Raw genomic sequence first — 15,173 nt, forward strand, 5'->3', positions numbered from 1 at the left:
AAAGAAAAGGGCCTCAAATTCCCATCAAAGAGGGAAAGGGGCACTTTGCACCCCACAGCACCTCATCTTGTCCCCATCTCTGGACTCGGGGTAAAGGGAGCAAAGCGACATCTCTGAGACCCCACCTCCCAACGTCCTTCACCTTCACTCCAGGAGAGGATGTCCGGGGCTGGCCAGCGACCTTCTGGGAACCTTCTGGATCTACAGGGCTGCCCCCCTTCGCCGCCCAGATTGAACAGGACTTTCCTGATGCCTCTGGGAGCTATGGAGAGCGGGACCCTCCTGCCTGTCCTGGTAGCTGCCACCCCCCACCATCCAGGCCGGCTTGCAGTCTTCCAGGACCCTACAGCCATCCTCTGCAGACTGTGGGTCTCTCCTCTGTCTTTGGTTCAGTCTCTGGTGATCCTGACACCCAGCCGACACTGCCAAGACCCCTCGGCCTCAGGACTCAGCCAGAACCCCCCCGGCGCCCCCTTCTTCTCCGTCGCGGTCCCTCAGCCACCGCGGTCGGGCTCTGCGCCCACACCCACCGCCCCGCCGCCACCGCAGGGCGCCTGGCCAGGACTCCCAGGGCTCGAGCTGGGCTCGTTCGTGCCACCTGCCCACCTCTAGGCGGGGGTGGGACCCAATCGAGGGACTGAGGTGTGGAGAGACCAGATTGACCAGCTTTCCCGGTGGCCTCAGTGCTGGGGAGGGGGACAGAGACCAGACAGATGCTCAGTCCCACAAACAGAAACAGGGCTATGTCACTGAGGTTTCCATTTCTTTTGTGTGTGGGGGGGGGGGGCCCCTTTCTCTGCATTGATTAGGAATACCTCAACCCCTCATTTCTTTAAATCCCAGGCCTGAAAGAATGTTCAAGTTCAAACCTCCCACACCTCCCCCATTTCACAGGGAAACTGAGGCCAGATGGGTCCGCTTATTCCAGGTTGCAGGCCGGAATTTGGGCCCAGGCATCCCTGTCTCTCCTCAGAGTGCTCTTTCCAGTGGGCTCCAGCTCTGTGACTTTCCACCTTCCTTAATCCCTTCTCTCTGCCGCTCACCAGTGGAAGCAACGATCAGCAGAGGCCTGGAGGCTTCTGATCAAGAGTCTGAGTTTCCAAGGGGGTCTGTCTGCCCGATGGGGGGCAGGGGTGGGGGAGGATTGCGGAGGAGCCTGCAAAGGACCCAGCCACAGATCTTGCCCCTCCGTCCAGGCCCTCCCCTGGCTGCCGAAGACAGCCCTCCCGCTTCCCACTATGTGACACGTTCGCCCACACACTCACCTTGGCTGGAGTGAGGCCTCATTAAAATCATGAGAGGGAGGGAGACACCAGTGCTGCACAGGGCCTGCCAATGACACAGGTGTCCCAAAGAGGGCATGCACAAACCTGCACGGGAATGCAAGCCCCCGTGCACGCTTGCACCCCTCCCCACGCACACCGGTGTCGGGCGTACCTCCAACGTTAGCATTTGTTGTTAGCTCTGCCTGGGCTTTCTCTTCCTCACGACTTGGCTTGTTACCCCCCGCCCCCCAACCCTGGTCAACACAACCCCATCCTCCTTCTTCCTCCCAATTGTCTGCGTACTTTTATTTGAACAATCAGCAGGAAGAGATTCCAAGGCCTGAATTCAAAGCCCTTTCCCCATCTCTGTGATGTATGGTTATAAAAATAATGCTAAGAACAGAAAGTGACCTTTATTTCTAATCTGTAGTCCTTGATGACTTCTGGCTTTGCTTTTCTCGAGAAAATAGTTTTTTTTTTTCCTGGTTATTAAAAATAATACCTGTTCATATAAAAATATTCAGGCAATACAGAAAAATCTAAAAACGTGAGTCAGAAGCATCTGAAATTTCATCGCTGAGGTAACGACAGATAATCCGGTGAATATTCTTCTGGACTTAAAAAAATGCACACACTTATACACACAGATATTTTTATATGAAAAAATGAAATAGTACTAGGCCTATTTTTTTTTTCCTTATCTGCCCTTCTGTCTCAGCAATGTATTATGGACATCTCTAAATGGCAGCCGAGACACCCACTGTGGGGACATTTGGCACTCTGGGCCTCTCTGACTCATGTTTCACTCTTCTCGCTGCCTCGCAGAGGAGAGTTGATTGGTGGGTGGTTCTGGGGGGGGGGGGGGGGGGGATGGGGACCCTGAGCGCAGGATTCCACTTAGGGCAGCCTGTGTAGATGGAATGAGGCCTTGCAAAGTGCTGAGTCTACTCAGCTGAGCTCTGGCTGGGTCTCATGGGGCCTGAGGGAAATGGAAGGCTCAAAACATTTTTAAAGACCAAAAACTGCTAAAGAGACAGGGTGATGGATTCAGTGGTGAGATTTGCATTTGGGGGGCTTGCCAAGCTGACCTCAGGGCAGGGAGACATGCTGGGTGCTGCCAGGGCCTCATGCTCAGGAAAGATGAATTTAGGAGCAGGGGGTTTGGGAAGCAGTATGGAGAGATGCTTCCACTCAGGGTTGGGGTGACTTCAAGGAGAAGAGTTTCGACTTTTTTCTTGGATTTATTTATACCCAACCTCCTTCTAAAAAGGTGTTATAGTAGCTTTCCACAAAGGACATATGCAAAAAGGTCAGGCAGCTAGAAATAGAAAGTCAGGACCAGGAACAATTTCCATCTGAAGTGGAGGGCTGCATGGAAAAGGGCCCTGCTTCTCCCAGCCCCTGGGGATGAGCTGGTGAGAAAAGCAGAATGACCCCAAATGGGGAGGAAGAAGAGGAAGGAATCTGGTTGATGTGAATGGACGCAGCACCCAAAGTCAAACCTCTAGCTTTGTCTCCAGGTTCTCCCCCTTCCTAAGTTGATGAGCGTGGGTAACCACAGCACCTTTCTGAGCCTCAGTTTCCCCATCTCTAAACACAAAAATAAATATACCTGCCTTATCATAAGTCTAATACAGGGCACTCACTCTTCCTGTAAGTTGCCTGACCTACCTGTATAGTTTACACTAGGACTTGCCCTTGGATGGGGTCACTTTATAGTTTACACACTGTACAACTGTGGCCCTGGGAGCAGATGGTCATCAGAGGAGAGATGACAGAGGGGAGGACCAAGGAGGTACATTTATGGTGCCTGCCAGCCACTGCTCCTCTGAAGGGGGCCAAGTCTCAGCCTTTCTAGAAGCAGCAGGCCATAGGCAGTCATGTTTTATATGCATGATTCCTCCTACCCAGCTGATGAGACCAGGGCTGACCCCAGGGTGGCCAGTCAGCTGGTTGCCCAATGATGCGTTTATGACTAGGCACAAAATGGTGGGCCAGTCCAACTGGCCCTTTCTCTAGAGAGGCTGAGTCAGTGATCGGGACTGAAGGGGAGCTGCCATTGGAAAGTTGTGAAGGACAGTTGGAGCTGGAGAGGCTAATGTAGGAAAGTCAGGAGAGGAACCATGTGGGCCAAGCGGAAAGTGAAGAAAGGAAAGTGGCTGAATCACTCCAGGGTGCTTATCTATTGCTGTTGTAGCGAACTACCCCCAACCTCAGGGGCTTTAAATAATAATTATTTTATTTATATGCCTTGATTTTGTGAGTCAGGAATTTGGGCAAAGCTTGGCTCGACGAGTCTTCTGTTTCTTGTGGCGTTGGCAAAGGTATTCAGCTAGTGGAAGGTCCGTTCCGAATGGTCCAAGGCAGCTCTACTCCCATAGCTAGTGCTTTGAGGGGACAGGGGGATGGCTGGAAGCCTGAGCTCTACGGGGACAGTCAACTGGAGCCCTTCATGTGGTCTCCCCAGCATGTTGGTCTCAGGGGAGTTGGACATCCTATGTGGTAGTTCAGTGCTCCCAGAGAGAATGTCCTAAGGGGTCTTGGCTGAAGCTTCAAGACATCTTCATCTCACAATGTCATATTCTACTGGCCAAAGAAGCCACTAAGACTAATACAGATGCAAGAAGAAGGGAATTAGACTTCCCCTCTGTAGGTAGGATAAGGACCTGTGGCCATTGTTACAGGTGAAGGGCCATAAACTCCTAGATCATCCTTGAATCCAGAATGCCATCTGGTTCAAGAATCCCATCCCTCTCACACCTCTCGTGTTTGGATTTCTGAGAGTGGCTGTCCCCTTCATTATGTATGTCCTTACAATAATGCTCCTGTACTTGAGTGAGCTACAGTGGGTCTCTCTCTTGCTTGTACACAATGAGCCAACCTGACCAAGTGGTGGGTCCTCGGCTCTTAGAAGAAAAATCCCAAGTATGGCAACAAAAAGTTATCCCAGATATGATCTGATAAAGCTGGGATAGGGAACCCCTAGCCTTGTCACCTTTCTGAGCCTCACTTTCCCCATCTGGAGCATGGAAGTGAAACTATTTGCTCTATTTACCTGAGTCATTGTAACCAAGTAATGTGAGACTCTTCCTGTCATTTGCTTGATCTTGCTGTAGTTTGTATCATGACACCCGTGCCCTTGATTTGGAGTCACTGCACAAATGTGCACAGGAGAGTGAATTTTCCTCGTTACTTCCTGCCCCTGTGATGTAGGCAAGCTATTTCTCCTAAGGAAAACAGTGATAGATGGTTGAAATTAAGTGACCTTTAAGGACCTCTCAGCTCTGAAATTCTAGGATTCTGGGAGGGTCTGGGAAAAAGGACAAGGTTGGTACAAAATGATTCAGGGGCAAGTGGGCAGCTCATTGGTGGTGAATGATGGAGGCAGCCCCAATTGGAGTGCATAGTGGGGTTGATGGAGCCAGGAAGGAACCCAGAGATTGTGAGGGGATCGGGTAGGGGAGCAGAGGAGGGATGGTAGGCCGGGGTGCCGAGAAGCAAAAAGCCAAGTTCATACGGTGGTTGACCAACTTTATTCCTCCTTCTTCATCCTCCTCCCCCTTCCTTGAGCCTTCTATGGTTTTCAGCCCTCTAGGCCTGCACATGCTGTGTTCCCTCTGCTTGGAAGACCCGCTCTGCCCTGGTAGGCCAACCCAATCATTCGTTGGGTGTCTCCTAAATGCCTCTTCTTTAGAGAAGTCATCCCTGAATCTCCAACCCAAATAAGAACATGCTCTTACTTTCTTTCACAGCCTTAGTTGTATTGATAATGATGTGCTTCCTGGTGTAATGATTAGATTAGTGTCCATCTCCCCCACTTAGCAGAAGCTTCCACGAAGGTGGTATTTGGCCAGTGTTTCTTGAAGGAATAAATGAATGAGGACACTGAATTCATTGGGCTGGAGACCGGAACGTAGGTTCCCACTGTCGGGGAGGCAGAGGAGGACCCATAACGGCCGGTGGCAAAGAGAAAGGCTCTTCCCCCTGACCTGAAAAGAACCCCAGCAGCTCACTAGCGCCCCCTCCCGGCCCACCTGCCGCCCCACACACAGCCGGACCCGAAGCACTAGAACACTGCAGCTTTATTTATTGAAACATCCGCGTCCGCAACTAGAGGTTACATTTCGGGGGGCTTGGGGGTGAAAGAGGAACAAAGGGGGGGACAGAGGCTGGGGTGGAGACAGAGAGCAAGGCAAAGGGGTGAGGACGGGGTCGTGTGACTACAACGACCCCAATACCTTTCACCCAATAATGAGGGTCTCCTGTTGTGCTTTTACCTTGGTGGTGGGGTGAGCCTGGGCATGGAGGGGTTGGCTTTTCTCTTACGTCTATGAGGCCTCAAGGCTGGAGCAGTCCCCTCCTTCCCCTGCCCCTTCTGGGTTGGGGATAAAGGCCTTGGTGAACTGGCCACCTGGGGCAGGAAGGGTGCTTGGAGGCCACAGGGGCAGAGGGCCCTGCAGAGTCAAGCTGAGATTGTGATTATGGGTGCGGTGGTGGGGGGTGGGGAGGTGCCAGGAGGGCGGGCACGTCTAGCGGAGCCCCTGGGAAACGAATGCAGGTGACATGAGGGAGGGGTGATGGTGGACAAGTGCCACATCTCTCTGACCTCAGCTTTCTCACCTGTACAGTGTGGGCACTGGATTAAATGGTCTCTAAGGTCCTTTCCAGCTCTAAGGGTCCAGGGATCTCTAGGAAAGAGTGGTCCTTCTACTCCAGCACATACCCTCACACCTATTCACACGCCTCACACACACATTCCCTCACACACATTCATATGCACACCCCCCACCCTCACCCTCACAGACACACAGCCTCACACATAGCACTGACTCAACAGAAAGGGGCGTGCTATCTTGCCTGTGGAAATGAGGAGGGCTCCCCAGAGCCCAGAACCTCAACCAGGGGCCCCACAGGGACTCCCCAGTGCAGGCTCATTCACCCCTTTCCTTGGGACAGACCTTGGAAACCACCCCCCCCAACCCCCTCGAATCCAGGGAAAAGAAAATACAAGAATTTGTACACTCTCACCCCTGCCTTCCTGGTCCTCAGGGGTAAGTCCACAGGATGAGGACACAAGGACACACTGACCTTCATTCGGAGCCCAGGCTTATGTGAAGACAGAGGGCAGGGAGGGGAAACAGTCCCTTCTGTCTGGGAACCTGGGCAGTAGCTAAAGCCTGGGTGGGCAGAGGGATGCAGCTTTCACAGGGCACCCAGGCCTGATCTGGTGTGGGAGGGGCGGTGGCCTGGGATGAGAGGCCAGAATTTGGGGCAGGGAGGGAGCACCTTTCCTAGAGCAGGTGCCCAGTCACATCTGTACCAGCACCCAGAGACAGGGCTGTCTGGCTGCCAGCAGGAGGCAGTGGCCAGCAGTGTGACACCCTCGGGGCTGTAGAGCACAGCTTCCAAGGCTGGCTCCACCCCAACTAGCCATGTGACCTTGGGCCAGCCCCCCCACCCCTGCTCCTATCCATTTACAAGGTGAGGGGCTCAGACCTCTGAGGCCCACCCTGGCCATGAGAGCCTGAGCCAGCGAGCACAGGGAGAAAGAATGAAAGGGAAAGAGGCGGCAGAATATCCCGGAGAAGGCAAGGTGGGAGGGGCATTCCAGGAGATGGGCGTGTGGTCCGCAGGCTTAGCTGGGCACCCTGGAGGGCTGTCTGTGGTCCCAGGGGCAGGACAGCCAAGCTGAGACTTCCCCTCTCCTAACTGTACAGCACCGGGCCCTAGGGGTCTCCCCAAAACATCAAATCAGGGGCAACAGGGCTAAACAAACCCCAACACCATGAGGGCTGACCCTGGACTCCCTGTTTTAAGGCCACAAAATGCCTCAGCCACCCTGACCCAGAGGGCGAGACTGCCCCAGGGGGAGATGCACTGGATCCTGCCAGCCTGGTCTCCCCTGGGCTGGGGGTCCTGATGGGCCACCTACCAGCACAACGGTGCTGACACCCACAGGCACTCAAAGACACACACAGCACAAGTGACACTGATACAGAGGTGCTGAATCACAGGCACACACAGATGCACAAAGACACTCCTTCCTTGCAGACCCCATCTTCCCCCCGCCCTCCCCCCCCACACACTGACTGGCACACTCTAAGTGCTCTCATCGCACACTGTTAATGCTAATACACAGTGACACCCACACTCCCTGCAGACCTGCCTGCATGCACACACACACACACACACACACACACACACCAGCCTCACCCATCCACACGTGAGGACCCAGGACCTCAGTGTCCCAAGGAGGAAGTACCTGGTGCTTTTCATCCCTGGATCTCCATACCCACCCCAGCAAGGGCACAAAGGAAGCACTTGGCAGGTGATAGGCCACTGGTTCCCACTCCCGGGTTCTTCTGGGGAGCTTTTAAACATTTCTGATGCCAGGCTGAACACCAGCCCAATCAAATCAGAACCTCTGGGGGTAGGACCCAAGCATCATGGCTCTCTAAAAGACCCTCGGGTGGTTCTCTTCTGCAGCCAGGGCTGGGAACCACCGATTAATATCATCCTTCCCGCTGGGCAAAGCCTGCTGTGGTTTCCATAACAGGCCCACTTACTTGTGCTGGGCGTTGAGGTTGGGAGCGGGGGTGGGGGAGAAGGTTGGAAGGCTCAGAGGAGGAGCTCACAGTCTAGTCGGGGCAGCAGACCCTGCACAGATGGGACAATTAAGGAACAATACCCAGCCAGCGCGATGGAAGTGTGTTCTGGGAACCTGGAGCCACTCGTTTAGGACCGAGGCCTCGGCTGGGCCAAGAAGGCAGCCGGGCTGGTCAGGCGTCAGAAGGCCCTGCTCCAGGCCTGGCCCAGCCCCCTGCCAGCTGTGGGTGATGATGATCACACAGGCCTGTCCCCTGGCCCCCTGCCCGCCTCTTGGCATTGCGGTGCTGCCCCTTCTGGGCAACTGTCCCTGCAGAATGCTCCGGGTGAATCCCTGTGACAACCCCCACCAAAGGTGCTTGCATTTCAATAGGGTCATCTGTAAACTCTTTGTCATCTAGAGGGGATGAAAGGTAGAAATTCAGGCGGTGGCAGGCAGCTTGAGACTACAGACTAGGGCCGGAAGTGGTATATTCCACCAGCCCCCTACAAACACTCGTGTCCCCCCTGAAGGCTGACGTGCATGCCGACATCCACAGGCACACACTGAGACAGGGTTTAGACCCGGCCTCACAGACAGATATGTGTAATTGCACATGCGGACTCATATTCGCACACACTGCTGCCCAGAGACGTCCCCACAGTGCTACACAGACACAGATCGGCCCACGCACGTGCACACATGTGCGCACACACACAGCCACACGTACGCAAGCGTGAAGGCTCACCCTGGAAAGAGCTGGTCCTCATCTCCCCCATAGACGGCTGGTTGGGGTCTCACGGGTGATGTTGAGAAGGACAGGTCTAGATTCCACCCTGCCCATCTAGGTTCCCATCCCAGAACCCAAGGACAGGGAGCCCTTTCATGGATCAGGGCATGAGCTCGGCTCCCAGGCAACATGGAGGCCAGCAACTGCCCCACCCTCTGCTGCTGCTCTACAAACCACCACACCCCCCCCCCCCCCCCCTTCACTGACCCTGGGCAGGGAAAGGAGCAGCCAACTAGACAGTGCTTTTCAGGGGCACCCCCTCTATGTATACCCTCCTATCCAGGGCACTCCTTCATGCCAAGTGTATAAGAAATGAAGTTTCCACTCTATTCCCAAATGCCATGGGGGCACAAACTCACAAAAGCAGGCTTTCTCCTCTGCCCCTCTCAAAGTCAAGCCTCACCCCAGAAAACAGCCGGCCTCCAACCCCTCCTGGCTCCTCGGAGACGCAGGTGGGTGCTGAATTCAGGCCAGCTGACTAGGGTGGGGACTGTGCTCTCAGGAATCCAGCTCCTCGTAGGGTGGGGTGGGGGTTGGATGGGGTAGAAGGGAAAGTGTCAGTCTTCAGACTGCCCAGGCCCAGGACCCTGTGCTGGGTCCCTTCAAAAGGGTACATCGAGGTGAGATATGACGTCCAAGGAACAGGTCAAGGGATCAGGGCGACCTGGGATCTCCACCTTCCAGCTCTCGCCCTGTAAACAGAGGTGCGTGCAACAGGCGCCTGACCTCCCTCGCCATCACCTGCACGGGGACATTCACGGAGCTCACAAAGTACCCCCTGGCCTCCCCCATCCCAGGGAGTCCCAGAGTCCAGCCAAGGGTGGGGCTCCTGAGTCTGCTCCTCTGCTGGCTCCCGTCTGGTAAAGCCACTGGGCCGGGGCTCAGCCTTGAGTTAGGAATGTGGGAAGGTCAGAAACACGCCACAGGTGCAGTTGGACAAGGCCTATGTGGCGCCGAGGTCTCTGGGGTGGTGGACGCCATTCGGGCGAGTCCCTTGTCTCCGCAGAAAAGAAGGTGCTGGCAGGTCGGATAGAAACTTGTGCTTTAATATATCTCTGTGTGTGTGAGTGTGAGTGTGTGAGTGTGTGCGTGTGTCAAACGACTGTCTCCGGGGCCTCAGCGCCGGGCCTCTGTCCTTGTTCTCTGCTCATCCTCGCAGCCAATGCAGGCCCCCTCCCTGGCGGGCCGGCCCTGCCCCTGGGCACCCCGGCTGGCGGGGGTCAGTCTTTGGTACGATGCGGACACTTTGGTGTGCCGGGGGCCGGGTGGGGGGGGGGCCACGCAGCTCTCATCATCTCTGCAACGCCAAGAGGAAGATGACCATGGGCCCCCAGAGCTGTGGGTGGGGCTGGCGGGGGGCTCCACTGCCTGGCATCACCACCACTGTGACAGGAGAGAAAAGGGAGACAGGCCAGGGCTCTGATCAGCTCAGCATGTCAGGGACTAGCAGGCTTCCCCCTCTCTCTGGGGGACCTAAAGTGAGACACTGCCCTCACTGTGCACAGACATACTTGTAAGCACAGACGTCTGGTGGCGTGGGGTGGGGGCTAACTTTGAGCCTGAGAGGGTCCAAATCCTGGCTCTGCAGCTCACTAAGACACGGAGCAATTCACTGGCCTCAGTGGGCCTCAGTTTCCCCATCTGTAAAATGAGTCTAATAGTATGTGCTACCCCAGAGGGCTGTCATCAGGGTTAAATGAGATCAGATACATGTAGGGCTTTGTACTTTGCCTGGTACATGGTCATCACTCAGCAAATTCCAGCTGTTATAACTGCAAACACCTGGCCCTGGGGGGTGGGGCACATGTTCACATCTGCACCCACACATACCTGGACGCAGACACAGGAGGCACTCGGGTACTGTAAATAACTCAGTAAGTTCACAGGAGGGCAGAGGTTAGTCTTCTCCTTGCCCTACATATGCCCCATAACCTGAGCCAACGTGGAGCCCAAGGTGGGTACCAAACACACCAACACCTGCTCACATAGTCACTGACGCACGCATCCCACCACCTAGTCACTCTGAACCACCATTCAGACACCGGCACCTTCTCCTGATACGGACAGGTGCCTACCTACACAGCTCCCCATAGATTCGGCTCCCCCTACCCCTTCCCATCTGGCACCTTTGTTGGGATCCATCTGCTTCCGGGGACATTCTCCCTTCTTCAGCGTGACGTCATCTATGGCAATATCCCCCAGGTAGCCAGAGCCTCGAACACCCTCAAAAATAATCTGGGGCGGGGTCAGAGAGCAGGGATTAGGGGTGTTCTGCCATGCAGAGCCCCCGATCCCTTCCCTTCAGTCCACTTGAAAGCCCCCCCCCCCACCCTGCCTGAGTTTCTCCCCAGCTCCCCAGAAAGAGCATGAAGTCCTCCTAAGTGCTCCCTGGTCAGAGCAATGGCCCAAGGGCCGGGAGAACCTCGGGGGCCCCCACACCCGGTGACTCACCTGGAAGGGCCCACTGGGGTTGATGGGCACGTGGGCTTGCTGCCACACGTTGCCCTTGTTGCCACTGAGGGACCAGGCGTGCGTGTCCAGGGCCCCTTTGTTCCGGGACCGCACCAGGAGGTTGAGGGAGCCTGTGGTGGGTATGGAGAGGAGGGGGCAGTGAGGTCTGGACAAGGACGCCCCTACCCTTCCACATTCCCCAAACCCTCCTCTCTGCCACTGCCCACAGCACCATCCCAGACTGGTTCACTGAAGACAGCAGCACGGCTTCAATTCATTGGGACAACTTGCAAATTTTCATTCATTTCTTCCCTTCCTTTCTTTGTTTTTTTTTTTTTAATGTATATTTATTTTTGAGAGAGAGAGAGAGAGAGAGAGACAGAGCGTGAGCAGGGGAGGGGCAGAGAGAGAGGGAGACACAGAATCCGAAGCAGGCTCCAGGCCAGCTCTGAGCTGTCAGCACAGAGCCCAACGCGGGGCTTGAACCCATGAACTGTGAGATCATGACCTGAGCCAAAAGTCAGTGGGACTTAACCAACTGAGCCACCCAGGTGCCCCTCTCCCCTTCCTTTCTAGTCAACCAATCCTCCCCCCACCCCGGCATACACACACACACACACACACACACACACACACACACACACACACACACCTTCCTCCTCTCAACAGTGGAGTTATCCCAGGGTGGCAGGGCCGATGACTGAGCACAAAGCAGGATTCCCAAAGCACACAGTGCATACCCCTGGCAGGGCATGATACATGGGATGATTTCTGGAGGCATGGGGATGGACTTTAAAAATTTTAAGTTTTCAATACTTCTATGTATGTTTTAAGAAATGAATAAAGCCAGTCCTTCCAACTCACAGTTTCTCTAATACTGATGCTTAGGACAAAGCTAAGACAAGAGGAGTGAGTTGCTTTAAAGAGAGATGTTAGTATTTGTGCTACACAGCCATGGTAAGCACAGTGAAAGTAAAATTTTGAGGGCATTAGACGGAGGGTGCTGAGGCCCATTGCCCACAGCCACAGAGGCCTGCAATTCTGGAGGTGCTGGGGGCCCCGGAAAAGAAGGAGGGAATCATGGCTTGGCTAAGAGCACCCAGGCGATGTCATGCCCCTTCCTGGCTCTTCCGGCCCACCTCAAGCCCCCAGTGATGTGAAAGACCTAGCTCAGAGGGAAGGGGAATCAATCTTAGACAGTGCCCGGTGGCTGGCATTTCCATGGCGCTGCCCACAGACAAAGGCACACCATCTGTGACACCAGATAGACAGACCCCCGGTGGGAGAGAGCCACCAAATGTTACCTGCCTGAGATGAAAGGAGTTGGCTTAGACTGAGGAGAGCCAGCGAGACACAAGGTCTGGGGACAGCTGGTGCCCAGAGCTGCCAGGTGGGGTAGCAGAGGAAGGGAGAGGAGGGAACTGGACAGCAAGAAACACCCCCTCCCAAGCAGCAGAGCTAGGCCTGGGTGGGGACCCTCACCGGCAGATGGGGCCACGACAGGGCTGCAGCAAGCTTCCAGGGGGCCAGGAGGCAAGCCCCAATACTTCTCAGGCTCCTCACCAGCTCCAAAGGGGCCTTTCTCTCTTCCCTGTCCTGGAGCTCTTCCCCCTGTTCCTATCCCCCTCAATCTCCACCTTTTCTTCTTCCTCCACCACCCTGCCCCCAGGACACTAATGTGGGAACCCCTCCTTTTTACTACTTAAACAAAAATTGGGTTTCTGTCCTCTCCCCCGAGCACCCCATCATCTCCAGCATCTCCCCTGCTCAGGGGGCTTCCGGACCGCCTTTCACAGGGATCAGCCAGGGCCCAAGACCTTCAGCCTCCCTTAATGGTGGGCCTGCTCACTTCATTCTTCCCTATCTTCCTTGCCTCCTGCAAAGCCAAAGCGGACTACATGCTGGAGCCTAGACATACCCCAGCTTTCCAGCCTCTGGGCTTTTGCTCAGGCTTTTCCAGCTGCCTGAGACTCCCTCCCCTACCACATTCCCCTGGCCAAATCCTTCTTGCAATGTCCTCTCTTCCAAGAAGTCTTCCTAGGCTTGAGTTGGGAGCCCTCTATGCGTCCTGTGAACCCTGGGTCCTTCAACTGCAGCCCTCCAGGCCCAGACCACTCTCTGCTCTGTGGTGTGATAGTTATTGGGATTAACGTCTCCTCCTCATTTGACTCTTTGAGGGAAAGTCTGCATCAAACTGGTATTGGTTCTCAATAATTAAATGCTGACTGAAGAACCTTTCATGACTATGCTCACAACTGAAAAAGGACTTTCATAGAGCCTCATGGTTAGAAGTTACTTTGGGTTCATGAATCTCAGACCTCCCTCTCATTCACTCATTCAACTAATGAAGCACCACTATGTGCCAAGGGCTGTTCTAGACACTAGAGATACATCAGTGAATAAGACAAAGACCCCTGCCTTCCTGGAGCTTACATTCTATTGGTGATGGGCATGATAAAGATAATAATGCAGGGAAAGGAATAAAGAGGTATTTCAGTTGGGGCTTTCAGGGACCTCTCTGAGGAGGAGACCTTGAATGAGGGGAGGAGAAGAATGTTCCGGTCCAGGGAACATCATGAGCAAAGTCCTCTAAGGCAAGAACCTGCCCTGAGTATTTAAAGGAGAGCAAGGAGCCCAGTGTGCTCAAGCTGAGTAGGAGCCAAGGGGGAGAGTGGCAGAAAATGAGGTCAGAGAAGGAGGCAGGGACCGGATCAGGTACTAGAGGCCTAGAAAATATGGTGATGAAGAGGGCAGAGCAGGGCAGTAACATGACATGGGACAGGGGGCCCCTCCATGGCATCCCTACTGGAAAGTCCTCCTGTCCAGATCTGATGCTTACAGAGTCTTCCTCAGGAAGGCCAAATGAGGAGCCAAATGGAAACGACAGGCCTGGGCAGCGCAGGGCTGGTCACCCAACCCACCTACCCCACAGGAATCTTCCCACAAATTCCAGACCCAGCCACGAGTGCAATGGTCTGGGTGGATGGTCTGGAGGCCCCAGTGGACGCAGAACCTTCCATCCTACCCCATCCTGGCTAATCAGTTCAGCATGACCCACTACTTTAGCTGGGAGACTTGTCCATAAAGAGCCATTAGGTCTACTCTTGCTTAAAGTCACTTCCTCTACTGTGAAACTTTCTGTGGTCTGATAAGGCATGATCCCCAAGATGTACAGTTCAGAGGGAGAAGCAAGACACAGAACAGTGTGTATAAAAGGGGGCAAAATCAAACACACAGGTACTGGCTTCTGTAGGCATAAAGTGTTTCTGGAAACTTGCCCCCAAGTCTAAGTGCAGTGGTTGCCTGTGGGGAAGGGTTCTAGGCAGCAGGAGGACTGAGACGAGCAGGGGGCTCTCATTATGTACCTTTCGTACCTTTGACCCATGCAAAATACATGGCCTGTCCCCTAAATAAGTGAACAAACAAATAATAAAAATTGTAAAGACTGTCACTTCCTCAGCAGAGTTTTCCATGACTCAGCCCCCACAGTCAGTCCCTGTTACCCGCTGTCTTGGCCCCTGTCTTGCTGTGGACATGTGTCACAGTGGCTGCTCAATCTTATCTGCTGCAATTAGCTGTTCAATGCCTGTCTCTCCCACTTGACTTCGGGCGTCCCGAGGATGGGAACTGGTCGGTCCTGTTCGTAGCAGCGCCTGATGCCTGGCCCCAGAGCAGGAGCTCTGGAAGCGACGGCTGAATGATGAGTTCGTTGATTAATGTGACTCTCCTACCATCTCTTTCCAAGGGCAAATGTACACCCACACTTAAGAAGCAGGACTTCCTCTCATTGCTCACAAAACAGCACCCTCCCAATTCTGTGTTTAGGGCTTGGGGGAGGAAGACAACTCGGGTTGCTGTGTGATCTCGGGGAAAATGCTTAACCTCTCTGATTTATATGGTAACACCGCCCTCGCCTGTTGGTTGTGAGAGATAATGAGACCACGGAGACAGAGCTCCCAGAGCTCACCTGGCGCCTGACAGGCACTCAATACGTGCAACCTCTTACCTGTTTTCTCTGTCTCCTCCAAGACTTGCATGTTGTCCGGCTGGAGCCATTTTCTTTGCAGACTCAGGAAGCCTT

General features: G+C 54.4%; 1 protein-coding gene across 4 annotated transcripts in view; it reads right to left on the bottom strand.

Annotated features, from left to right (window-relative positions):
• Window positions 1-5,329: 5,329 nt before the first annotated feature.
• The window catches only part of MDGA1 (MAM domain containing glycosylphosphatidylinositol anchor 1), a 60,612-nt gene continuing 50,768 nt past the window's right edge, over window positions 5,330-15,173 (bottom strand). For all 4 annotated transcript variants that reach the window (XM_040473385.1, XM_040473386.1, XM_040473387.1 and 1 more), the window contains exons 15-17: window positions 11,093-11,223; window positions 10,768-10,876; window positions 5,330-10,024 (exon numbers count right to left, since the gene is read on the bottom strand). In XM_040473385.1, the coding sequence (XP_040329319.1) occupies window positions 9,933-10,024; window positions 10,768-10,876; window positions 11,093-11,223 (332 nt within the window). In that variant the 3' untranslated portion in view covers window positions 5,330-9,932. The remainder of the gene's footprint in view (window positions 10,025-10,767; window positions 10,877-11,092; window positions 11,224-15,173) is intronic.

The sequence above is a fragment of the Herpailurus yagouaroundi genome, unplaced genomic scaffold, assembly GCF_014898765.1.
Source record: "Herpailurus yagouaroundi ecotype Mexico unplaced genomic scaffold, PumYag 139, whole genome shotgun sequence".
In the NCBI taxonomy this organism is placed as follows: domain Eukaryota; kingdom Metazoa; phylum Chordata; class Mammalia; order Carnivora; family Felidae; genus Herpailurus; species Herpailurus yagouaroundi.